At 56.8% G+C, this 25,331-nt stretch overlaps 2 protein-coding genes across 8 annotated transcripts; one reads left to right on the top strand and one right to left on the bottom strand.

Annotated features, from left to right (window-relative positions):
* The first annotated feature begins 866 nt into the window (after nt 1-866).
* Nucleotides 867-16,179, top strand: VANGL2 (VANGL planar cell polarity protein 2). Of its 6 annotated transcripts, none has more exons than XM_086866078.1 (9): nt 867-949; nt 6,776-6,909; nt 9,293-9,471; nt 10,520-10,640; nt 12,352-12,959; nt 13,516-13,652; nt 13,782-13,917; nt 15,084-15,315; nt 15,836-16,179. In XM_086866078.1, the coding sequence occupies exons 3-9, from the start codon at nt 9,401-9,403 to the stop codon at nt 16,094-16,096; spliced, it is 1,566 nt and encodes a 521-aa protein (XP_086722204.1). In that variant the 5' UTR covers nt 867-949; nt 6,776-6,909; nt 9,293-9,400; the 3' UTR covers nt 16,097-16,179. The 6 variants fall into 6 exon arrangements, with proteins under 6 accessions (XP_086722204.1, XP_086722202.1, XP_086722206.1 ...); XM_086866076.1 differs by having other exon boundaries at nt 870-949; nt 9,209-9,471; XM_086866080.1 differs by having other exon boundaries at nt 881-935.
* Nucleotides 16,180-18,576: 2,397 nt separating this feature from the next.
* LOC147648844 (uncharacterized) lies at nt 18,577-24,703 on the bottom strand. 2 transcript variants are annotated; one of them, XM_086866083.1, is made up of 6 exons: nt 24,634-24,703; nt 23,277-23,444; nt 21,365-21,466; nt 20,389-20,433; nt 19,578-19,633; nt 18,577-19,483 (listed from the first exon to the last, which is right to left on the bottom strand). In XM_086866083.1, the coding sequence occupies exons 1-6, from the start codon at nt 24,701-24,703 to the stop codon at nt 19,400-19,402; spliced, it is 525 nt and encodes a 174-aa protein (XP_086722209.1). In that variant the 3' UTR covers nt 18,577-19,399. The 2 variants fall into 2 exon arrangements, with proteins under 2 accessions (XP_086722209.1, XP_086722208.1); XM_086866082.1 differs by lacking the exon at nt 24,634-24,703 and having other exon boundaries at nt 23,277-24,067.
* Nucleotides 24,704-25,331: the final 628 nt, after the last annotated feature.

Genomic DNA, 25,331 nt, shown 5'->3' with positions numbered 1-25,331 from the left:
CCTCCCCACCCTCACGTGCAGCGGGGGACACCCAAGGGGGGGGCGACACCTTCCCCCTCTCCAAAAACGGGGACCCCTCCTCAATAAACGCCCCCTCCCCCAAAAAAACCCTCCCAAGCGCATCCTCACCCCAAATCCCTCCTGGCCGGGGGGGTCCTTGTGTGTCTGGGGGGGTCCCCGATTTTTTGGGGGGTCCCTGGTTGTTGGGGGGGGGGTCCGTGAGTATCGGGGGGGTCCTTAAGTGCTCGGGGGGGGGGTCCCTGAATGTTTGGGGTGGGTCCCGGGGTGTTTGTGGAGGTCCCGGGGTGTTCCGGAGGGGTCTTTGGGTATCGGGGTCGGGGGTCCCTGAGTGTTTTGGGGGGGGTCCCGAAGATCGGGGGGTCCCCGCATGCCCGTGGGGGTCCCTGGGTGTTCGGGGGGGGTCCCTGGGTGTTCGGGGGGGGGTCCCGACTGCCCATGGGGGTCTTTGGGTGTTCGGGGGGGGGGGGTCCCGGGGTGTTCGGGGGGGGTCCCTGGGTGTTCGGGGGGGGGTCCCGACTGCCCGTGGGGGTCCCTGGGTGTTCGGGGGGGGGGTCCCGACTGCCCGTGGGGGTCTTTGGGTGTTCGGGGGGGTCCCTGGGGTGTTCGGGGGGGGTCCCTGGGTGTTCGGGGGGGGGGGTCCCGACTGCCCGTGGGGGTCCCTGGGTGTTCGGGGGGGTCCCCGGCTGCCCCCGGGGGTCCCCCCGCCCCTCACAATGGCCCCGCAGCGGCGCCGGGAGCGCGGAGCGCAGACAATGGGCGGGAGCGGCCGCCAGCGGGGGCGGGGGGGCTCGGCTGGGAACCGGGGCTTCCTCCGCCTCCTCCTCCTCTTCCTCCTCCTCCTCCTCCTCCTCCTCCTCCCGCTGCTGCTCCGCCGCCGCCGCCGGGGTTTCGGTGCGGGGGGGACGCGCACAAAGGTGCGGCGGCGATGGTGAGTGCGGGGGGACCCCGGGCGGGGCCGCCTTTGGGGGTGATCCCGGGGCGGGCAGGGAAAATCCCGGGATGCGGAACCGTCCCCGGAGCCGGGAGAGCGGGGATCGGGCCGGGCCGGGGCCGGGGCCGGGCGCGTTTCCCTCCCGGGAAGGGCCCCGGCACCGCGGCTTTGCCTGGGCTGGCGGCGGCTCCGAGCGCCCCGAGCCCGGCGCGGCAGCCGGGGGGTCCCGGGGTGGGGAGGGGGCGATGGAACCACCCCGGGACCCTCCCCGGGATCCCCCCGGGGCTGCGGGGCTCCGTCGGAGCCTCCTCGGGGCGCGATGCGACCCCCGGGAGCCCCGGAATCGCCCCCCGGGCACGGAGGCTTCGGAGCGCTTTGTGCCCCTCGCCGGGGCAGCTGCGGGGGTCGCCGGTGTCCCCCGGGCTGTCCCCGGTGTCCCCCGTGTGTCCCCCGGCACCTGCGGGGTGTCCCCGGTGTCCCCCGGGCTGTCCCTCTTGTGTCCCCCCATCACCTCCGGGGTGTCCCCGTCAGCTACGGGGGGTCCCCAGTGTCCCCCGGGGTGTCCCCGGTGTCCCCCGCCACCTGCGGGGTGTCCTTGGTGTCCCCCGATGTGTCCCCGGTGTCCCCCGTGTCTCCCCCGCCACCTGCGGGGTGTCCCCGGTGTCCCCCCCGTGTCCTCCGGGGTGTCCCCGCTGTCCCCGCGGGTGTCCCCTCGCTCTCCTCGCTCTCCCCCCGTGTCCCCCCGCTCTCTCCGGTGTCCCCCCCGTGTCCCCGCTGTCCCTCCCGGTGTCCCCCGGTGTCCTCCATCACCTCCGGGGTGTCCCCGGTGTCCCCCCGCTCTCTCCGGTGTCCCTCCGGAGTGTCCCCGGTGTCCCTCCCGCTGTCCCCGCTCTCTCCGGTGTCCCTCCCGTGTTCCCGGTGTCCCTCCCGGTGTCCCCCGGTGTCCCCCCGCTCTCTCTGGTGTCCGCCCTCTCTCTCCACTGTCCCCCCGCTGTCCCTCCCGGTGTCCCCCATCACCTCCGGGGTGTCCCCGGTGTCCCCCCGCTCTCCCTGCTGTCCCTCCCCGTGTCCCCCGGTGTCCCCCCGCTCTCTCCGCTGTCCCCCCCTCTCTCTCCGGTGTCCCTCCCGGTGTCCCCGCTCCCCCCCGTGTCCCCGCTGTCCCCCCCGGTGTCCCCCCCTCTCTCTCCACTGTCCCCCCGCTGTCCCTCCCGGTGTCCCCCCTCTCTCTCCGGTGTCCCTCCCGGTGTCCCCCATCACCTCCGGGGTGTCCCCGGTGTCCCCCGGTGTCCCCCGCTCTCCCCGCTGTCCCCGCTGTCCCTCCCGGTGTCCCCCCTCTCTCTCCGCTGTCCCTCCCGGTGTCCCCCATCACCTCCGGGGTGTCCCCGGTGTCCCCCCCGTGTCTCCGCTGTCCCCCCCGGTGTCCCCCGCTCTCCCCGCTGTCCCCGCTGTCCCCCCCGGTGTCCCCCCTCTCTCTCCGCTGTCCCCCCGCTGTCCCCCCCGGTGTCCCCCCTCTCTCCCCGCTGTCCCTCCCGGTGTCCCCCGGTGTCCCCCCGCTCCCCCCCGTGTCCCCGCTGTCCCTCCCGGTGTCCCCGGTGTCTCCCCGCTGTCCCCCCCGGTGTCCCCGGTGTCCCCCGGTCCCCCCCGCTGTCCCCCGCTGTCCCCCCCGGTGTCCCCGGTGTCCCCCCCTCTCTCCCCGCTGTCCCCGCTGTCCCCCCCGGTGTCCCCGGTGTCCCCCGGTGTCCCCCGCTGTCCCCCCGCTGTCCCCCCCGGTGTCCCCCCGCTCTCTCCGCTGTCCCCCCCGGTGTCCCCCGGTGTCCCCCCGCTCTCTCCGCTGTCCCCGCTGTCCCCCCCGGTGTCCCCCGGTCCCCCCCGGTGTCTCCCCGCTGTCCCCCCGCTGTCCCCCCCGGTGTCCCCGGTGTCCCCCGGTCCCCCCCGGTGTCTCCCCGCCGTCCCCCCCGGTGTCCCCGGGACAGCCCCAGCCGGATCCCGAGCCGGTTTCTCCCGGCGCTCCGGCTGGGATGGATTTTTCCCTTTGGGAGCCGTTCCCGCCCCGCGGGCGGAGGCGAAAACAACAAAAAAACAAACAAAAAAAAACAACAACAACAACAACAAAAACCACCTCAAAAACGGCGATTTCGGGATCGTCCAAATCCCGTCCCGGCCTCCATCCCAGAAATCCTCGGGATTCCATGGAGTCAGATGGGATCCCCAGGATTTTCCAGGGGCTTTGTGGAGCCGGGATGATTTAATTAATGAACAATTAACAATTATCAGGCGGCGGCCGGACGGGGACGGGGAAGGGGAGGGGGGGACCCGGTGACCCCAAATCCGTCCCCGCCGCGTATTCCAGAGGATCCCAACCTTTGGAATGATCCCGTGGGATGATTCCTTGTTTTTCCCCGGATCCTGGCGGACAATGGGGCCGGAGGGAGCAGCCTGGAGGTGGCGGATCCGGATTAATTTGGGATTTGGGATGAGTTTTCCGGAGGGTTTTTATGGATTTATTGTCCGGCTGCGATGCTGGGGAAGGGATTTGGGAATTCCCGGCTTGGGAATTCCGGTCAGCGCCGCTCCCCCCCGAATGCGAGGAATTCCCTGGATGTGGACGGAAATATCCCGGCGTTCCCGGGATCCGGGAATGATGGATGGAGGAGATCCCAAAGGATCGGGAGCTGATGGAGAGGAGTTTTCATGGATCCAAACCCTGATCCCGGCTGATCCCGGAGTCCTTTCGGGGCAGGAATTGGGATTTGGGGCTTTCTCCCGGAGAAAACGTGGGAATTCCCAGCGGGGATTTCCGGGATCGTCCTTCCCAAATCCCACCGAGACGCCTGGAAGCGGCTCTGGGGTGGTTGGAAGGGACGGGGAGATGGGATTTGGGATTTATCCTGGGAATCCCGAGCAATTCCTCGGGAATTTGGGATTTCTCCTGGGAATCTCGAGCAATTCCCCGGGAATTTGGGATTTCTCCCGGGAATCCCGAGCAATTCCCCGGGAATTTGGGATTTCTCCCGGGAATCTCGAGTAATTCATCGGGAATTTGGGATTTATCCTGGGAATCCCGAGCAATTCCCCGGGAATTTGGGATTTATCCTGGGAATCCCGAGCAATTCCTCGGGAATTTGGGATTTCTCCCGGGAATCCCGAGCAATTCATCGGGAATTTGGGATTTCTCCTGGGAATCCCGAGCAATTCCTCGGGAATTTGGGATTTATCCTGGGAATCCTGAGTAATTCAACGGGAATTTGGGATTTATCCCGGGAATCCCGAGCAATTCCTCGGGAATTTGGGATTTCTCCCGGGAATCCTGAGTAATTCAACGGGAATTTGGGATTTCTCCTGGGAATCCCGAGCAATTCCTCGGGAATTTGGGATTTATCCTGTGAATCCCGAGCAATTCCCCGGGAATTTGGGATTTCTCCCGGGAATCTCGAGCAATTCCTCGGGAATTTGGGATTTCTCCTGGGAATCCCGAGCAATTCCTCGGGAATTTGGGATTTATCCTGTGAATCCTGAGTAATTCCTCGGGAATTTGGGATTTCTCCCGGGAATCCCGAGCAATTCCCCGGGAATTTGGGATTTCTCCCGGGAATCCTGAGCAATTCCTCAGGAATTTGGGATTTATCCTGGGAATCCCGAGTAATTCATCGGGAATTTGGGATTTATCCTGGGAATCCCGAGCAATTCCCCGGGAATTTGGGATTTCTCCCGGGAATCCCGAGCAATTCCTCGGGAATTTGGGATTTCTCCCGGGAATCCCGAGCAATTCCCCGGGAATTTGGGATTTCTCCCGGGAATCCCGAGCAATTCCTCGGGAATTTGGGATGAGGGAATCCAGGGAAGGGACGGGGTGAAGGGATTTGGGATTTCTCCAGGGAATCCCGAGCAATTCCTCGGGAATTTGGGATGGGGGCGGATTTAGGGATCTAGTGGGAATTCCCGAATCCTGGAATTTTTGCCGGGAATTCAGGATTCCAGGATCCTCCAGCTCTGCCGGGATTGGATATTTGGGATGATTTTCCCCATGGAAAAAAATGTTGGGAAGCGTGGGAAGAGGCTCGGGGAAGGTTGGATCCCCATCCCTGGAGGCGTCCCAGGAATTCCTGGAATTCTGGAAGTCGATCCATCCCGGCTTGGCCTCGGTGACCTCGGACAATCCCGGGATCCTGGGTTTGGAAGCTCATCCCGGATTCCCGGCTGGATCCCGGGGTTGGATTCTCCTGGAAAAGGAGCCTTGGGATTCTCCCACCTCATTCCCAGTTCCTCCAGGATGGGAATCCCGGATCCTTCATCCGTCGGATTCTCCCTCTCCCAGTGGGATTTTTTTTTTCCCCGGGAAAACTCATTCCCGGCTTTCCCGGATCCGCCTGAGTGGAATTTCCTCTTGGAATTCTCCGGAGCCGTTGGGAAGAACCTTTCCCACCCGGAAACGCTGGGATTTATTCCTTATTTTTAACCATTCCCCCCTTTTTTTTTTGTTTTTTTAATTTTTCCGGGAATATTTGAATCCCAAACGTTGGATTTGGGGTTCGGGGCTCGGATCCCCAGCCCCATCCCAGGAAAAATTCCAGCCTGGACTTGAAGACGTTGGGAATGGCGAAGCCTCCCCGGCCCTGGGGGGATTTTTTGGGAGCTTTGATCATCCCGGGATTAAAAAAAAATGGGAATTTTCCTCCTCCTCTTTTGCATCCGGCTCTGGCTCCCGGCGTCTCCCGGAGTCCGGGAATCCATTCCCGACTTTTCCAGGGCGGCGGAACCGGCTCTGCTGGGAAAGATTCCAAGAAAAATCCCGGTTTTTTCCTCCCCCCCTGCTGGAAGGAGAGAGGATGAGGAGCTCCCGGATTCCTGCCGGAATTCCCGGGATTTGGGAATTCCCAGGATTCGGGGATTGGCAGAAATCTGGGAAAAGCTCCTGAATTCCTGTTTTTTTTGGCCGGCATCTGGGAATTGGCGGGATCCTGGAATTGCTGGGATTCGGGGACTGGCGGGAATTTGTGAAAAGCTCCCGAAATTCCTGGGTTTTCACTGAGATCCGGGAATTCTCGGGAATTTGGGAATTGTGGGGAATCCGGGAGCAGCTCCCCCATTCCCGGTTTTTGACGGAGATCCGGGAATTCTCGGGAATTTGGGAATTGTGGGGAATCCGGGAGCAGCTCCCCCATTCCCGGTTTTTGATGGAGATCTAGGAATTCTCGGGAATTTGGGAATTCTCTGGGATTCGGGAGCAGCTCCCCCATTCCCGGTTTTTGACGGAGATCCGGGAATTTGGGAATTGTCTGGAATTTGGGAATTCTCGGGAATTTGGGAATTGTGGGGAATCCGGGAGCAGCTCCCCCATTCCCAGTTTTTTGATGGAGATCTGGGAATTCTCTGGAATTTGGGAGCAGCTCCCCCATTCTCGGTTTTTGATGGAGATCTGGGAATTCCTGGGAATTTGGGAATTCTCTGGGATTCGGGATCAGCTCCCCCATTCCCGGTTTTTGACGGAGATCCGGGAATTTGGGAATTGTCTGGAATTCAGGAATTCTCGGGAATTTGGGAATTCTCTGGGATTCGGGATCAGCTCCCCCATTCCCAGTTTTTGACGGAGATCTGGAAATTTGGGAATTTTCTGGGATTCGGGATCAGCTCCCCCATTCCCGGTTTTTGACGGAGATCCGGGAATTTGGGAATTGTGGGGAATCCGGGAATTCTCTGGGATTCGGGATCAGCTCCCCCATTCCCGGTTTTTGACGGAGATCCGGGAATTTGGGAATTCTCGGGAATTTGGGAATTGTGGGGAATTTGGGATCAGCTCCCCCATTCCCGGTTTTGTCCCCCCAGCTCCAGGGCGGCCCCCCCGTGCCGTGACCCCCCCATGCCCGGCCCGTGGCCGATGCCGGCCCCTCCGGAGGCTCCGGAGGCTCCAGAGGCTTCGCTGAGCGCCGGGACGGAGCCGCCAGAGCCGGAGCCGCCCGGTGAGGCCGGCTCCTACTGGGGAAACTGGGGTGCGCTGGGATCTACTGGGATCTACTGGGATCTGCTGGGATGGGATCCAGCCCTTACTGGGGAAACTGGGACGGGATCCATCCCTTGCTGGGGAAACTGGGATCTACTGGGATCTACTGGGATGGGATCCAGCCCTTACTGGGGAAACTGGGATCTACTGGGATCTACTGGGATCTACTGGGATCTACTGGGACGGGATCCATCCATTACTGGGGGAACTGGTATCTACTGGGATCTACTGGGATGGGATCCAGCCCTTACTGGGAGCACTGGGACAGGATCCAGCCCTCACTGGGGAAACTGGGATCTACTGGGATCTACTGGGACAGCATCCAGCCCTTACTGGGATCTACTGGGACGGGATCCAGCCCTTACTGGGGGAACTGGGATCTACTGGGATCTACTGGGACAGCATCCAGCCCTTACTGGGATCTACTGGGACGGGATCCAGCCCTTACTGGGATCTACTGGGACGGGATCCATCCCTTGCTGGGGAAACTGGGATGGGATCCAGCCCTCACTGGGGAAACTGGGATCTACTGGGATCTACTGGGACGGGATCCAGCCGCTACTGGGAGCACTGGGATGGGATCCAGCCCTTACTGGGATATACTGGGATGGGATCCAGCCCTTACTGGGATATACTGGGACAGGATCCAGCCCTTACTGGGAGCACTGGGACGGGATCCAGCCCTTACTGGGAGCACTGGGATGGGATCCAGCCCTTACTGGGATACACTGGGATGGGATCCAGCCCTTACTGGGATCTACTGGGATCTACTGAGATATACTGGGATCTGCTGGGACGGGATCCAGCCATTACTGGGAGCACTGGGATGGGATCCAGCCCTTACTGGGGGAACTGGGATCTACTGAGATCTACTGGGATGGGATCCAGCCCTTACTGGGAGCACTGGGACGGGATCCAGCCCTTACTGGGATCTACTGGGATGGGATCCAGCCCTTACTGGGATATACTGGGATGGGATCCAGCCCTTACTGGGATATACTGGGACAGGATCCAGCCCTTACTGGGAGCACTGGGACGGGATCCAGCCCTTACTGGGATACACTGGGACAGGATCCAGCCCTTACTGGGATATACTGGGACGGGATCCAGCCCTTACTGGGATACACTGGGACGGGATCCAGCCCTTACTGGGATATACTGGGACAGGATCCAGCCCTTACTGGGATACACTGGGACAGGATCCAGCCCTTACTGGGATATACTGGGATGGGATCCAGCCCTTACTGGGATATACTGGGATGGGATCCAGCCCTTACTGGGATATACTGGGATGGGATCCAGCCCTTACTGGGATATACTGGGATGGGATCCAGCCCTTACTGGGATATACTGGGATGGGATCCAGCCCTTACTGGGATACACTGGGATGGGATCCAGCCCTTACTGGGAGCACTGGGACAGGATCCAGCCCTTACTGGGATACACTGGGATGGGATCCAGCCCTTACTGGGAGCACTGGGACAGGATCCAGCCCTTACTGGGACCCCCAGAGCGTCCCGGCCCCATTCCCATCTCCCGGCCAACGCCGGCAGCGGGGAAAGGCCTCGGTTTCCATGGAGATCCGTGCGGGATCATCCGGAATTCCGGACAAAGGAATTCCCGCCCCCCTTCCCTTCCCCCTTTTCCTCCTTGACCCCTTCTCCCGCTTTCCCCAGGCCGAAGGAATTTTTTTGGGGGGAGATTCGGTGGGAATGGGATTTCCATGGAAACCTGGGAAGGCTCCCAGAGGCAGCCGGGGCCTCCCCGGATTGGGGGGTCCGGGTTCCCCCAAAACCTTGGGAAAAGGGATTTGGGATTTGGCAGGATCATCCATACTGGGCCATCCTGGGCTGTTCCAGGCCATACTGGGCCATACTGGGCCAAACTGGGGCATTCTGGGCTGTTCTAGGCCACACTGGGCCATCCTGGGCTGTTCTAGGCCATCCTGGGCCAAACTGGGACATTCTGGGCTGTTCTAAGCCATTCTGGGCCATACTGGGCCAAACCGGGCTATACTGGGCCATCCTGGGCCATTCTGGGCTGTTCTAGGCCACACTGGGCCATCCTGGGCTGTTCTAGGCCATACTGGGCCATCCTGGGCTGTTCTAGGCCATACTGGGCCAAACTGGGCCATCCTGGGCTGTTCTAGGCCATACTGGGCCAAACTGGGCCATTCTGGGCCATTCTGGGCTGTTCTAGGCCATACTGGGCCATCCTGGGCCAGCCCCGGTGACGCTCCGGCGTGTCCCCTGGGCCAGGTGGGCGCGTCCTTTTCTCCTGAGCCAGGGCCACCCCAAGGTGACAAAATTGAGCCCCTCAAGGTGACGGTCGATCTCCTGAAGGTGCCCCTGGGCCTGAAGAAACCCCCCCTGAAGGAGGCCCTGGCCGCTCTCCCGGGAAAACCCAAATCCCAAATCCTGGAGCGCCACAAATCCCGGCGCTCCGACGCCATGGATAACGAGTCGCAGTATTCCGGCTACTCCTACAAATCCGGCCATTCCCGCAGCTCCCGCAAGCACAGGTGAGAGATCCCGGGATTCCCTGGGGGGTGTCCCCCGTCCCATGATGCGTGTCCTCGTCCCGCTTTGCCCACTTTTCCTGCTTTCCCCACTTCTTTTCCTGCTTTTCCCACTTTTCCTGCTTTTCCCACTTCTTTTCTCACTTTTCCCACTTCTTTTCCCACTTCTTTTCCCACTTCTTTTCCTGCTTTTCCCGCTGCTTTTCCCGCTTCTTTTCCCGCTTTTCCCACTTCTTTTCCCACTTCTTTTCCCACTTCCTTTCCCGCTTCTTTTCCCGCTTCTTTTCCCACTTTTCCCACTTCTTTTCCCACTTCTTTTCCCACTTTTTTACCCACTTCTTTTCCCGCTTTTCCCGCTGCTTTTCCCGCTTCTTTTCCCGCTTTTCCCACTTCTTTTCCCACTTCTTTTCCCACTTCTTTTCCCGCTTCTTTTCCCGCTTCTTTTCCCACTTTTCCCACTTCTTTTCCCACTTCTTTTCCCACTTTTTTACCCACTTCTTTTCCCGCTTTTCCCGCTGCTTTTCCCACTTATTTTCCCACTTCTTTTCCTGCTTCTTTTCCCACTTTCCCCATTTCTTTTCCCACTTCTTTTCCTGCTTATTTTCCCACTTTCCCCATTTCTTTTCCCACTTCTTTTCCCACTTATTTTCCCACTTCTTTTCCTGCTTCTTTTCCCACTTTCCCCATTTCTTTTCCCACTTCTTTTCCCACTTCTTTTCCTGCTTCTTTTCCCGCTTCTTTTCCCGCTGCTTTTCCTGCTTCTTTTCCTGCTTCTTTTCCCGCTGCTTTTCCCGCTTTTCCCACTTCTTTTCTCACTTTTCCCACTTCTTTTCCCGCTTCTTTTCCTGCTTTTCCCGCTGCTTTTCCCACTTCTTTTCCCCCTTTCCCCACTTCTTTCCCCACTTCTTTTCCCGCTGCTTTTACCGCTTTTCCCACTTCTTTTCCCACTTTTTTTCCCACTTCTTTTCCCGCTTTTCCCATTTCTTTTCCCGCTTTTCCCACTTCTTTTCCCACTTCTTTTCCCACTTCTTTCCCCGCTTTTTCCCCCCAGGGATCGGCGGGAGCGGCACCGCTCCAAGAGCCGGGATGGGACGCGCGGGGACAAATCCGTGACCATCCAAGCGCCGGGAGAGCCTTTGCTGGACAACGAATCCACGCGGGGGGACGAGAGGGTGAGCGGGGAAAGGTTTGGAATCCCGAGGGGAGGGATCCCGGCAGCTTCCCGGCGGAATTTCCCGGCGGAGCGGTCCAGCCGGTCCAGCCGGTCCCTGGAAAAGGAGAAAATGAAAGGAGAGGCGGCTCCGCTGGCGCCTCGGGAAGAGCCGGGGGTGGAAAACGCCCCCCCTGGGATCCGACCCCCGACGGATCCAAACCTCCGGGATTTGCCCCAAATTCCCGGCTGGATGGAAGCAGAGGCTGCCCAGCCCCAGCCATCCCTGGTGCCCCTGATTCCCGAATCCTGGAATTCCTCCAAGCCCCATCCCGGCCTTTCATCCTCTCCCAATCCGCCCACGCCGGCGGCTCCGGCGGCTTTTCCTGGGAATGGCGCTCCCAAAGCCGCCCTGGAAAGCCCCGGGCTCCGGTTGGGAATGAAATCCATGGATTGCTGTGGAAAGGACCTCAAGGATGGTCCCATGGGCAGGGCCCCCACCTCCCGCTGTCCCAGGGCTGGAACTGGGCACTTCCAGGGATGGGGAATCCGTGGAAAAACCCGCGCCCGCACAGGGAAGAACTTCCCGCTTTTCCCGCGGGAATTTGTCGGGGAGAATTCCCAGGCGGAAAAAAATTCCAGGAAATGTCCCGAGCGCCCAAAACGCGGGATGAGGGAAAGACCCACGGACAGGGGAAGGAATCCAGCTGGGAAGGAATCCGGGATTTTTGGAATGGGAGAGAGGGGGGTTCTGGAGCAGGGAAGGGCCCGTCCGGAGCGATTCCCGACAATTCCCGGTGCGGGGGCGTGCCGGGCGTGTTCCGTCTGGCCCCGCCAGCCCCGGGGGGGGGTTTGCTGGGAAGTCTGGGAGCTTCCCGATCCCAACGCTGCCGGAGCTTTCCCAGAGGGAAAAAAATTCCAATCGGAATCGGAATCGGTTCCGGGCTGAGGTTCTGCCACTCCCCGGGAGGGCGATGGCTCCGGGGAGCGCTCCCGGCTTGGAGGTGGGATGGGGGTTTGGAGATGGGAATGCAGCTCTGGGATTGGAGGAATTCGGGAAGGAGCCCTGGGAATGTCTCCCTGTCCCTGTCCAGGTGACAGTTCCTGGTTTGGTGGTGGGTGGGAGCTCCTGGAGGTCAGGTGGGACATGGAGCCACCTTTGGAATGTCCCCTGTCCCTGTCCAGGTGACAATTCCTGGTTTGGATCTGTGGTGGGTGGGAGCTCCTGGGGGTCGGGTGGCCACCTGGGCCAGGTGGGACACGGGGCCACCTTTGGAATGTCCCTGGGAGCTCCTGGAGGTCAGGTGGTCACCTGGGCCAGGTGGGACACAGAGCCACCCTTTGGAATGTCCCCTGTCCCTGTCCAGGTGACAATTCCTGGTTTGGATCTGTGGTGGGTGGGAGCTCCTGGAGCTCAGGTGGCCACCTGGGCCAGGTGGGACACGGAGCCACCCCTCAGGATGACACCTGGGTGCTGGGTGGGAGGTCCTGGAGGTCAGGTGGGACACGGAGCCACCTTTGGAATGTCCCCAGGAGCTCCTGGGGGTCGGGTGGGACACAGAGCCACCTTTGGAATGTCCCCAGGAGCTCCTGGGGGTCAGGTGGGACAATGTCCCCTGTCCCTGTCCAGGTGACAATTCCTGGTTTGGGTCTGTGGTGGGTGGGAGCTCCTGGAGCTCAGGTGACCGCACCTGGGACACGGAGCCACCCTTTGGAATGTCCCCTGTCCCCAGGACGACAACTGGGGCGAGACCACCACGGTGGTGACGGGGACGTCGGAGCACAGCATCTCCCACGATGACCTCACGCGCATCACCAAGGACATGGAGGACAGCGCCCACCTGGACTGCTCCCGCCACCTGGGCGTGGCCCTGGGCGTGGCCCTGGCGCTCCTGGCCTTCCTCACGCCCTTGGCCTTCCTCCTCCTCCCGCAGCTGCTGTGGCGGGAGGAGCTGGAGCCCTGCGGGACGCCCTGCGAGGGGCTCTTCATCTCGGTGGCCTTCAAACTCCTCATCCTCCTGCTGGGCAGCTGGGCCTTGTTCTTCCGCCGGCCCAAAGCCTTCTTCCCGCGCGTCTTCGTCTTCCGCGCCCTGCTGATGGTGCTGGTCTTCCTGCTGGTCGTCTCCTACTGGCTTTTCTACGGGGTGCGCATCTTGGATTCCCGGGACCGCAACTACCGGGGCGTGGTGCAGTTCGCCGTCTCCTTGGTGGACGCGCTGCTCTTCGTCCACTACTTGGCCGTGGTGCTGCTGGAGCTGCGGCAGCTCCAGCCCCAGTTCACGCTCAAGGCCGTGCGCTCGGCCGACGGCGCCAGCCGCTTCTACAACGTCGGCCACCTCAGGTGGGACGGGGCGGAATTCCCGCTGGGAATCGGGGTTGGGGGGGTTTTTTGGTTTTTTTTTTGGTGGAAAAAGCGGAGAGGGGAGGTTTGGGGATGTTGTGAGGGAGCTGGAGGGGATGAGGGTGGAAGGGTTTGGGTTTTGATCTCGGGAGAAGAGGGAACGGCCTGGAGTTGTGCCAGGGTGGGAAATTTGGGGAGATTCCTCCTGGGAAAGGGAAAAATGCCGTGGAAGGGGAGGTTGGGAGCGGCCATCCCTGGAGGTGTCCTGGGAATTCCTCCGGATGACAAAGAGGGGACCGGACACAGCTCGGACTCGGTGATCCCGGAGCTCTTTTCCCGCCGGGATGATCCTGGGAATTGATGGAATCATGGAATTATTCGGGTTGGAAGCTCCACGGGCGGGAACACCCCCCACCAACCCACCCTTGGCCGCTTCCAAGGATGGGGCAGCCACATTTTTCCTGGGAATTCCCCTCCATCCCTTCCCCGCGTGTCCCCCTCTCACATTCCCGACTCTCCCCGTGCCCCACATTCCCGCTTTTTCCCCCCCCGGCAGCATCCAGCGAGCGGCCGTGTGGATCCTGGAGAATTACTACCACGACTTCCCCGTCTACAACCCCGCCCTCCTCAACCTCCCAAAATCCGTCCTCTCCAAGAAAATGTCCGGCTTTAAGGTCTATTCCCTCGGCGAGGGTGAGATTCCCTCTTTTCCTCCCCTTTTCCCATCCCAAAGATTCCTCAGCGGGAATTCTTTTCGAGGAAGGGGTGGAGGAGATCGGGGAGCTCCGGGTTGTTTTCCCGAGCTCGCCGTCTCCTCCGCAGAGAATTCCACCAACAATTCCACGGGGCAGTCGCGGGCGGTGATCGCGGCGGCGGCGCGGCGGCGCGACAACAGCCACAACGAGTTCTACTACGAGGAGGCCGAGCACGAGCGCCGGGTGCGGAAACGCCGCGCCAGGTACCCGGGGAGAGAGGGGAGGGAAGCAAATCCGTGGATTTTGGGGTTGTTTCGGGGTTTTTTTTGTGGATCGGGGGGAGATTCCGGCTCGTTCCGGGGTGGGGTGGTTGGAGGGGTCTTTGGTGGAGTTGGGGGAATTTGGGTTCCTTCGTACGTTGGAGATTTCACCGCGTCCGAGGGGTTTTCCATCCCAAATCTGTGGGGTTTATTAACCCAAATCCAGAGGGTTTTCGACCCCAAATCCCGAGGGTTTTCCACCCCAAATCCCGAGGGTTTTCAACCCCAAATCCCGAGGGTTTTCCACCCCCAAATCCATGTTGTTTCCTACTCCAAAACCAATGAGTTTCCCACCCCAAATCCGTGGGGTTTCTCACCTCAAATCCACGGCGTTTTCCACCCCAAATCCAGAGTTTCTCATCCCAAATCCAGAGGGTTTTCAACCCCAAATCCAGAGGGTTTTCAACTCCAAATCTCGAGGGTTTTCCACCCCAAATCCCGAGGGTTTTCCACCCCAAATTGAGAGTGCTTCCTGCCCCAAATCCATGGCATTTTCCACCCCAAATCCAGAGGGTTTCCCACCCCAAACCCATGGCGTTACGCACCCCAAATCCAGAGGGTTTCCCACCCCAAACCCGTGGCGTTTCCCACCCCAAACCCGCGGCGTTTCCCACCCCAAATCCCGAGGGTTTCCCACCCCAAATCCCGAGGGTTTTCAACCCCAAATCCAGAGGGTTTTCAACCCCAAATTGAGAGTGTTTCCCGCCCCAAATCCATGGCATTTTCCACCCCAAATCCACGGCGTTTCCCACCCCAAATCCACGGCGTTTCCCGCCCCAAACCCATGGCATTTCCCGCCCCAAACCCGCGGCATTTCCCGCCCCAAACCCGCGGCGTTTCCCACCCCAGATCCCGAGGGTTTTCAACCCCAAATCCAGAGGGTTTTCAACCCCAAATTGAGAATGTTTCCCGCCCCAAATCCATGGCATTTTCCACCCCAAATCCCGAGGGTTTTCAACCCCAAATTGAGAATGTTTCCCGCCCCAAATCCATGGCATTTTCCACCCCAAATCCATGGCATTTTCCACCCCAAATCCAGAGGGTTTCCCACCCCAAACCCGCGGCGTTTCCCACCCCAAACCCGCGTGGTTTCCCGCCTGTCCCCTCAGGCTGGTGGTGGCGGTGGAAGAAGCCTTCACCCACATCAAGCGGCTGCAGGAGGAGGAGCAGAAGAACCCCCGGGAGATCATGGACCCCCGCGAGGCCGCCCAGGCCATCTTCGCCTCCATGGCCCGGGCCATGCAGAAGTACCTGAGGACCACCAAGCAGCAGCCCTACCACACCATGGAGAGCATCCTGCAGCACCTGGAGTTCTGCATCACCCACGACATGACCCCCAAGGTGGAGGAGATGTCCCGAAAAGGGGTTTCTTTTTATCCGTTCGGGATCGTTGGGATCGGGAAAATTAGGGGTTGGAGCTGGGTGGGGTTGGGGTTTTTTCTCTTGGGATGGGGATGGAGAAGGGAATGGGAAATCCTGAGGGAGATGGGGGGGCTCAGCTTGGAGAAAAGGGGGATCCAGGGGGAGTTTTGGGGTTTTTCAGGGGGGATTTGGGATTTTCCAGGGGGGATTTGGGATCTGAGCCCAGGGAACAGGGACAGGGCAAGAGGGAACGGCCTCGAGCTGTGCCAGGGGAGGCTCAGGGTGGGAAATTCGGGAAAACCCCTCCTGGAAAACGGGGAAAATTCCTTGGAAGGGGCTGGAGCTTTGGAGTGGCCACCCCCAAGGAATTCCTGGAATTCTGGGGATCACCCAGATGACCTCAGAGCTCTTCCCCAACCGCCAACAACCCCAAAAATCCCCCCAAAAAAACCCCCAAAAACATCCGGAGGTGACATTCCCGCTATTCCCCATTCCCAAGGCTTTCCTGGAGCGCTACCTGACGGCCGGTCCCACCATCCAGTACCACAAGGAACGCTGGCTGGCCAAGCAGTGGACGCTGGTCAGCGAGGAGCCGGTGACCAACGGCCTCAAGGACGGCGTGGTCTTCGTCCTGAAGCGCCAGGACTTCAGCCTGGTGGTGTCCACCAAGAAGATCCCGTTCTTCAAGCTCTCCGAGGAATTCGTGGACCCCAAGTCGCACAAGTTCATCATGAGGCTGCAGTCGGAGACCTCGGTGTGATCGGCCGGGATTTATTTTTTTTTGTTGTTGTTGTTGTTGTTTTTTTTTCATCCCTCCCAAAAAAAAATTCTTCCGGCTCCGAATCTCCGAATTTGGCTCGGAAAAGGGGAAAAACGGGAAAAACGCTGCCAGCTCCGGCGCTTTCCTGGGATCGTGACCACTTGTGGGGTTTTTTTTTGAGGTGGCTGAGCCCCTTTTCTTCCTCCTCTTCCTCCTCCTCCTCATTCCCGGAATCCGGATCCTTTGGAGCCGTAACTCAAGGGCTAATTCCAAGAATTCCCGATTTCCTTCTTCACCAGCGTTTGGGAGCAGCTCCGGGTCCTGCCGACCTTCTGCTCCTCTTCTCCTGGACAACTGTCCTGGCTCTGGCCTTAAACCCAAACCCGGCCCCCGGGGCTGGCTTTGGGATCCCCAAATTCCCCAAATTCCCCAAATTAAGGGAATTTTTTGGGCCGTGGGGGAAGGATTTGGGATCCGTGGCTGCTATGGAAAAGTTCCCGTGGTTTATCCCAGGTTTTGGGAGCTTCCTCCTCGCTCCCGGTTTTGGGTTTTTTTAGGGAAAAATGAGCGGAAATTTGGGTTTTTCAGAGCTTTTGGGGTTTTTTTTGGGGTGGATTTTGGAAGGATTTGGGATCACCTCCAGGATCCGTGGCTGCTATGGAAAAGTTCCCGTGGTTTATCCCAGGTTTTGGGAGCTTCCTCCTCGCTCCCGGTTTTGGGTTTTTTTAGGGAAAAATGAGAGGAAATTTGGTTTTTTCAGAGCTTTTGGGGTTTTTTTTGGGGTGGATTTTGGAAGGATTTGGGATCACCTCCAGGATCCGTGGCTGCTATGGAAAAGTTCCCGTGGTTTATCCCAGGTTTTGGGAGCTTCCTCCTCGCTCCCGGTTTTGGGTTTTTTTAGGGAAAAATGAGCAGAAATTTGGGTTTTTCAGAACTTTTGGGGTTTTTTTTGGGGTGGATTTTGGAAGGATTTGGGATCACCTCCAGGATCCGTGGCTGCTATGGAAAAGTTCCCGTGGTTTATCCCAGGTTTTGGGAGCTTCCTCCTCGCTCCCGGTTTTGGGTTTTTTTAGGGAAAAATGAGCGGGAATTTGGGTTTTTTCAGAGCTTTTGGGGTTTTTTTTGGGGTGGATTTTGGAAGGATTTGAAATCGCCTTCAGGATCCGTGGCTGCTATGGAAAAGTTCCCGTGGTTTATCCCAGGTTTTGGGAGCTTCCTCCTCGCTCCCGGTTTTGGGTTTTTTGAGGGAAAAATGAGCGGAAATTTGGGTTTTTCAGAGCTTTTGGGGTATTTTTGGGGTGGATTTTGCTGCTCCTGAGGGGATCCTCATCCCAAATTCCAGCAGGGACTTCCAAGTGCCGTCGGAGCAATCACGGATCCGTAACCCCGAGGAGCTCCTGGCAGAGCTCAACGCTCACCAACGAGGAAATCCCACAGAATTCCCAGCGGGATGCAAAAAACGCCTTTTTTTTTGTCTTTCCCACCATTTTTTTTTGGGATTTTTTTTTAAATTTTGATAAGGTCACAAATACCTCACGAACGGATTCGGAATTTTTATTTTCCCGTTTCTTTTTTTATTTTTATCCTTCCAGTTTCCACCTCCGCCCTCGCGGGGTCGGAAGCGCCGGATTTCATTCCCAGGGAGGAGTTTTGGGCTCGGATTTTGGGGTCGGTTTTGTCCTAAGCACTAAAAAGGAGCCAGGGGAGGCTTCCCCAGTAAGCACCAGTAGCAAAATGGGGGGATCCATCCAAATTCCAGGAAATCCCCGTTTTTTTGGGGAATTTTTTGGGGGCAGGGGAATTTTTTTTGGGGCAGGGAATTTTTTTGGGGGGAGGGAATTTTTTTTTTTTGGAGGGGGAATTTCAACCCCCTCCCGCTGCTCCCAAATATTTTCCAGCCTTTTGGAGACGAAGGATCCGGATTTCACCTCCCGATCCTTCGGCTCCGCCGGCGTTTTCCCGCAAAAAAAATAACGGATGGATCTTCCCGAATTCACAATTCCATTCGGGAATTTTTTCGGGAGCTAAAAATTCCCATTTTTTTGTGTTTTTTTTGGAATTTTTGATTTTCGTTTTTGGGGTTGGGTTTGGATTTTGGATTTTCCAGCAGAGCCGAGATTTTTTTTTTTTTTTTTTTTTTGTGCATGCGTGTAGAAAGTTGTAAAATGTCAAATTAATGGTTTTTAATATATATATAAAAAAAAAAAAACAAAAATCTTGGATTTTCCCATTTTTTTCGCGGTGGATCGGAGCATTCCGGCAGCTCCGGTAGGAATTTTTTCCATCGGTGTTTGGTCGTTGTTTTTTGGGTTTTATTTTTGTTGGTTTATTATTTTTATTTTTATTTTCTCCTTAGAGGAACTAAAATTGTAAAAAATTCTTTTTTTTTTTTTTTAATAAAATAAACCCATTTTGACTTTTTTTTTAATTTAAAAAATAAATTTATTTTGGCTCCTGGGGGAGAGTTTTGGGGGGATCAAATATTTGGGATTTATGGGGCAGATTTTGGAGTTCTGGGATCCCAGGATTTGGGATTTACGGGGCAAAGAATTTGGGGGTTTTGCCACAAAATTTTAGGGATTTACGAGGCAAAAATTTTGGGATCTTTGAGGCCAAAAACTTGGGGTTTTTGGGGCTGAGGAATTCCTTTTTCCCCAGGAATTCCCTTTGTCCCAGGAACCCTTTATCCCAGGAATTCCCTTTATCCCAGGAATTCCCTTTATCCCAAGAATTCCCTTTTCCCCAGGAATTCCCTTTATCCCAGGAACCCTTTATCCCAGGAATTCCCTTTATCCCAGAAATTCCCTTTATCCCAGGAATTCCCTTTATCCCAAGAATTCCCTTTATCCCAGGAATCCCCTTTATCCCAGGAATTCCCTTTTCCCCAGGAATTCCCTTTATCCCAGGAATTCCCTTTATCCCAGGAATTCCCTTTTCCCCAGAAATTCCCTTTATCCCAGGAACCCTTTATCCCAGGAATTCCCTTTATCCCGGGAATTCCCTTTATCCCAGGAATCCCCTTTATCCCGGGAATCCCCTTTATCCCAAGAATTCCCTTTTCCCCAGGAATTCCCTTTATCCCAGGAACCCTTTATCCCAGGAATCCCCTTTATCCCGGGAATTCCCTTTATCCCAAGAATTCCCTTTATCCCAGGAATTCCCTTTATCCCAGGAACCCTTTATCCCGGGAATCCCCTTTATCCCGGGAATTCCCTTTTCCTGGAAATCCCCTTTATCCCGGGAATTCCCTTTTCCCGGAAATCCCCTTTATCCCGGAAATCCCCTTTATCCCAAGAATCCCCTTTATCCCGGGAATTCCGTGTCCCGGGGCTGGCCACAGGTGGTCTCGCCGTGTTCCGGGGTGGTCTCGGGATCCTTCCTTTCCCTCTGGAAAAGAGTCGGGAATTCCACGGAGCGGCCGGCGCTGGGACCCGGCTTTGGCCCTCCCCAATTCCCGGGATTTTTCCCGTCCCGGGCTCACCTGTAGGGCCGGGATTTTTGGGATGGGCTCCTGGGGCTGGACCAGCGCTCCCAAATCTGCGAGGGAAGGGTTGGGATGAGGGCGCCGGGAGCCGGGAATTGACGGGATTTGGGAATTGTGGAATTTTTTGGGATGGGAGGAGCACCGGGATCATCCCAATCCCAATCCCAGGGGGATCCCAGCTGGAATTTGGGCACTTCCAGTTGGGATAAGCTGGAGCAGGGCCCAGAATTTATCCCTAAAATCCCAAATAAACCAAGCCAGGGAATGCTGGAAAAATGAAATATCCCAGAAAAAATGAAATATCCCAATAAAATTGAATATCCCACTGAAATAAAATATTCCAATGAAATTAAATATCCCAGAAAAGTAAAATATTCCAATACAATTAAATATCCCAGAAAAATAAAATATCCCAATAAAATAAAGCATCCCAATAAAAATGTACCCAAATAAAATAAAATATGAAATATGAAATATAAAATATAAGATATAAGATACAAGATATAAAATATAAGATATAAAATATAAGATATAAAATATAAGATATAAAATATAAGATATAAAATATGAGATATAAAATGCAAGGTATAAAATGAAAGATATAAAATGCAAGATATAAAATGCAAGATACAAAATATAAAATATAAAATATAAAATATAAAATATAAAATATAAAATATAAAATATAAAATATAAAATATAAAATATAAAATATAAAATATAAAATATAAAATATAAAATAAAAATACCCCAATAAAACAAAACATCCCAGTAAAACCAGTTCCCCCAGTTCCCCCACAGGGCTCACCTGAGGAGTCGCTGCCACTCGTGGCCCGGTCCCGGATCCCTGTGACTGGAACAGACCCAAAAACCTGAATTTTCCACCCAAATTTTGGGGCATTTCTGGATCTTTTGGGGTGGTGGCATCTAAAGATTTTTGGGATTGCGACTTCTGGATTTTTTGGGGCATTTCTGGATCTTTTTAGGTTGTGACTTCTGGATATTTTGGGCTTGTGGCTCCTGGAGGTTTTTGGGGTTGGAACCTCTGGAAATTTTGGGGCATTTCTGGATCTTTTGGGGTGGTGGAATCCAAAGGATTTTGGGATTTTGACTTCAGGATCTTTTGGGGAATTTCTGGATATTTTGGGGTTGGGACGTCTGGAAATTTTGGGGCATTTCTGAATATTTTGGGGTTTTGGCTCCTGGAGGTTTTTGGGGTTGGAACCTCTGGAAATTTTGGGGCATTTCTGGATCTTTTGGGGTGGTGGAATCCAAAGGATTTTGGGATTGTGACTTCTGGATGTTTTGGGGCATTTCTGATTATTTTGGGGTGGTGACTCCCGGACCTTTCGGGGTGGTGACCCCTGGAGGTTTTTGGGAAGTTTCTGGATATTTTGGGGCATTTCTGGACCTTTCGGGGTGGTGACCCCTGGAGGTTTTTGGGAAGTTTCTGGATATTTTGGGGCATTTCTGGACCTTTTGGGGTGGTGACCCCTGGAGGTTTTTGGGAAGTTTCTGGATATTTTGGGGCATTTCTGGACCTTTTGGGGTGGTGACCCCTGGAGGTTTTTGGGAAGTTTCTGGATATTTTGGGGCATTTCTGGACCTTTCGGGATGGTGACCCCTGGAGGTTTTTGGGAAGTTTCTGGATATTTTGGGGCATTTCTGGGCCTTTTGGGGTGGTGACCCCTGGAGGTTTTTGGGAAGTTTCTGGATATTTTGGGGCATTTCTGGACCTTTCGGGGTTGTGACCTCTGGAGGTTTTTGGGGTGCCGGGGTCAGACCTTTGTCCTTGGTCCTGTGGTAGGTGACGAAGAGCACGAGCAGGGCCAGCACCACGAAGATGACGGGGGACCAGTAACGGGCTGGGACACCCGAGGACACTCCTGTGGGGACAGAGGTGACCATAGGACATTCCAGGGTGGTGGCCGGTCCCCTCAGGGTGGTGGCAGGTCCTTTGAGAGGGTGACAGGTCCTCCAGGAGGGTGACAAATCCCTTGGGACGGTGACAAATCCCCCCAGGACGGTGACAAATCCCCTGGGACGGTGACAAATCCCCTGGGATGGTGACAAATCCCTCCAGGACAGTGACAAATCCCTTGGGACGGTGACAAATCCCTTGGGACGGTGACAAATCCCTTGGGACGGTGACAAATCCCCCCGGGACAGTGACAAATCCCTTGGGACAGTGACAAATCCCTTGGGATGGTGACAAATCCCCCCAGGACGGTGACAAATCCGTCCAGGATGGTGACAAATCCCTCCAGGACGGTGACAAATCCCCTGGGACGGTGACAAATCCCTTGGGACGGTGACAAATCCCTCCAGGACGGTGACAAATCCCTTGGGACGGTGACAAATCCCTTGGGACGGTGACAAATCCCCCCGGGACGGTGACAAATCCCTTGGGATGGTGACAAATCCCCCCAGGACGGTGACAAATCCCCCCGGGACGGTGACAAATCCCCTGGGACGGTGACAAATCCCTTGGGATGGTGACAAATCCCCCCAGGACGGTGACAAATCCCCCCAGGACGGTGACAATTCCCTTGTGACGGTGACAAATCCACCCGGGACGGTGACAAAGCCCTTGTGACGGTGACAAATCCCCTGGGACGGTGACAAATCCCTTGGGACGGTGACAAATCCCTTGGGACGGTGACAAATCCCCCCAGGACGGTGACAAATCCCCTGGGACGGTGACAAATCCCTTGGGACGGTGACAAATCCGTCCAGGATGGTGACAAATCCCCCCAGGACGGTGACAAATGCCCCGGGACGGTGACAAATCCCTCCAGGACGGTGACAAATCCGTCCAGGATGGTGACAAATCCCTCCAGGACGGTGACAAATCCCCTGGGACGGTGACAAATCCCTTGGGACAGTGACAAATCCCTCCAGGACGGTGACAAATCCCTTGGGACGGTGACAAATCCCTTGGGACGGTGACAAATCCCTTGGGACGGTGACAAATCCCCCCGGGACGGTGACAAATCCCTTGGGACGGTGACAAATCCCTCCAGGACGGTGACAAATCCCTCCAGGATGGTGACAAATCCCCTGGGACGGTGACAAATCCCTTGGGACGGTGACAAATCCGTCCAGGACGGTGACAAATCCCCCCAGGACGGTGACAAATGCCCCGGGACGGTGACAAATCCCTCCAGGATGGTGACAAATCCCTTGGGACGGTGACAAATCCCTTGGGATGGTGACAAATCCCTTGGGATGGTGACAAATCCCCCCGGGACGGTGACAAATCCCTTGGGACGGTGACAAATCCCTTGGGACGGTGACAAATGCCCCGGGACGGTGACAAATCCCTTGGGATGGTGACAAATCCCTTGGGACGGTGACAAATCCCTTGGGACGGTGACAAATCCCCCCGGGACGGTGACAAATCCCTTGGGACGGTGACAAATCCCTTGGGACGGTGACAAATCCCCTTGGGATGGTGACAAATCCCCCCAGGACGGTGACAAATCCCTTGGGACGGTGACAAATCCCTTGGGACGGTGACAAATGCCCCGGGACGGTGACAAATCCCTTGGGATGGTGACAAATCCCTTGGGACGGTGACAAATCCCCTGGGACAGTGACAAATCCCTTGGGACGGTGACAAATCCCTCCAGGACGGTGACAAATCCCCCCGGGACGGTGACAAAGCCACGTCCCTCCCTTTCCCATGGAACTCACGGGTCTGGTTCCCCTCCGGTGTCACCTCCAGGTCCCCGCTCCTGGTGACCCTCGGCCACGTCGTCACCGCGTCCCCGTGTCCCTGCCCTGGTGGCCCCGGGGGGTCGCGTGTCCCCTCCGGGATCCCCTCGGTGACGTTCCCCGGCTCCTCCTCTCGGAAGCCGAGAGCTGGGAATGGGATTTGTCCGTTTCTGTGGGTTCTCCCCCAAAATCGGGGATGGGGAATGGGAATGCGGGCCCCGCTGTCCCCTCGGGGGGGGTGACAGAGTTTGGGGACATCACCAAGGGGTGAAAGGTCAGGAGGGGCCCCAAAAAGGAACTCCGGAAAAGAGGAGAAATCCCGGGAATTCTGAGGGAGCAAGGACAGGGCGCCAGGAAGAGCTGGAGATGTTCCGGGTGGGATTTGGGGTGGAGATCCAGAAAATTCCGCTCCCAAAGGGTTTCGGGGCTCCACGGGGAACGATCCCGACCCCAAAAACCTCCGGGAGGAGTTTAGACAAAACCACTCCGGGATTCGGGGATTTTTGGGGTGTCCTGGGGTGGGCTGGGATGGTCCGGGTGGGTTTTTCCAGCTCGGGATGTTCCAGAAGGTTCCGAGGGGGGCGGAGCAGCGACCCCACATCCTGTGGGGTTCACACCTCACCCCCGACAGAAAAATGAAACCCCAAATTTTGTCGGGTTCTCACGGTGGAAGTGGGGGCGGGGCTGGGGCGGGAGGTTTTGGGGTTGTGACGCCAGCAGGGAACTGAAAAATACCCCAAAATATCCCCAAATACCCCCAAATATCCCAAAATATCTAAAATATCCCCAAATATCCCAAAATATCCCAAAATATCCCCAAATATCCCCAAATATCCCCAAATATCCCAAAATATCCCAAAATATCCCAAAATATCCCAAAATATCCTAATTTGGGGTGGACTGGGATGGATTGGGATGGACTGGGATGGACTGGGATGAACTGGGATGGACTGGGATGGACTGGGATGAACTGGGATGGATTGGGATGGATTTGGGATGGATTTGGGATGGACTGGGATGGACTGGGATGGATTGGGATGGACTGGGATGGATTTAGGGTGGACTGGGACAGCTCAGAAGACCCCAAAACCCTCCTGGGAACCTCAAACCAGGCTCAGCAAAGCCGGGCTCAACCCAAACCTGAGCGGAACCACCAGGAAAAGTCCCAAAAGGACCTAAAGTGACCTAAAGGGACCTAAAAGGACCTAAAGGGATCTAAAGGGACCTAAAAGGACCTGAAGGGACCTCCCTGAGCCGCACCTGCTGCCTTCATCCCCTTCCTCTTCCTCCTCCTGGCCCCAGCCCCACACCCCGCAGCCCCCCCGGCCCCACTCACCGGCCCCGGAGCAGAGCAGGGCGAGGCAGAGCCCCCCGAAGCCCCTCGGGCCCCTCCAGCCGCGCCCCATCCCCGCCCCGGCCCCTCGGAAACTCCTTCCTTCCCCTTTCCTCGCGCCGGAAGCCGCCGGGCAAAGGTGGTGAAATCGGGGGAGGAACGGCTGAGGAGCATCCCCGGAGGCCGTCTCCACCCCACGGATCCATTTCATCACCCCATGGAATTGTTTCTCCACCCCACGGGTCCATTTCTCCACCCCACGGATCCATTTCTCCACCCCTTGGATCCATTTCTCCATCCCATGGATCCATTTCTCCACCCCTTGGATCCATTTCTCCATCCCACGGATCCATTTCTCCACCCCACGGATCCATTTCTCCACCCCACAGATCCATTTCTCCACCCCATGGATCCATTTCTCTACCCCACGGATCCATTTCATCACCCCATGGATCCATTTCTCCATCCCTCGGATCCATTTCTCCATCCCACGGATCCATTTCTCCACCCCATGGAATTGTTTCTCCACCCCACAGATCCATTTCTCCACCCCACAGATCCATTTCTCCATCCCTCGGATCCATTTCTCCACCCCACGGATCCATTTCTCCACCCCACGGATCCATTTCTCCATCCCATGGAATTGTTTCTCCATCCCACGGATCCATTTCTCCACCCCATGGAATTGTTTCTCCACCCCA

This window comes from Cyanistes caeruleus, chromosome 30 (assembly GCF_971803275.1).
Source record: "Cyanistes caeruleus chromosome 30, bCyaCae1.hap1.1, whole genome shotgun sequence".
Classification (NCBI taxonomy): Eukaryota; Metazoa; Chordata; class Aves; order Passeriformes; family Paridae; genus Cyanistes; species Cyanistes caeruleus.
Note: the sequence above shows the minus strand (reverse complement) of the source record. Positions and strands in the feature narration are given on the sequence as shown.

What these genes read in the sequence shown, in the direction of transcription:
- VANGL2 (XM_086866078.1), top strand. Translation starts at nt 9,401, where the DNA reads ATGGATAACGAGTCGCAGTATTCCGGCTACTCCTACAAATCCGGCCAT. An exon ending in TACAACGTCGGCCACCTCAG is followed by an intron (nt 12,960 to 13,515) that starts GTGGGACGGGGC and finishes CCCCCCCGGCAG; the next exon opens with CATCCAGCGAGCGGCCGTGT. An exon ending in CCCACGACATGACCCCCAAG is followed by an intron (nt 15,316 to 15,835) that starts GTGGAGGAGATG and finishes CCCATTCCCAAG; the next exon opens with GCTTTCCTGGAGCGCTACCT.
- LOC147648844 (XM_086866082.1), bottom strand. Translation starts at nt 23,898, where the DNA reads ATGTGGGGTCGCTGCTCCGCCCCCCTCGGAACCTTCTGGAACATCCCG. An exon ending in ACCGGAGGGGAACCAGACCC is followed by an intron (nt 21,467 to 23,276) that starts GTGAGTTCCATG and finishes CTGTCCCCACAG; the next exon opens with GAGTGTCCTCGGGTGTCCCA. An exon ending in GAGTGGCAGCGACTCCTCAG is followed by an intron (nt 19,634 to 20,388) that starts GTGAGCCCTGTG and finishes CTTCCCTCGCAG; the next exon opens with ATTTGGGAGCGCTGGTCCAG.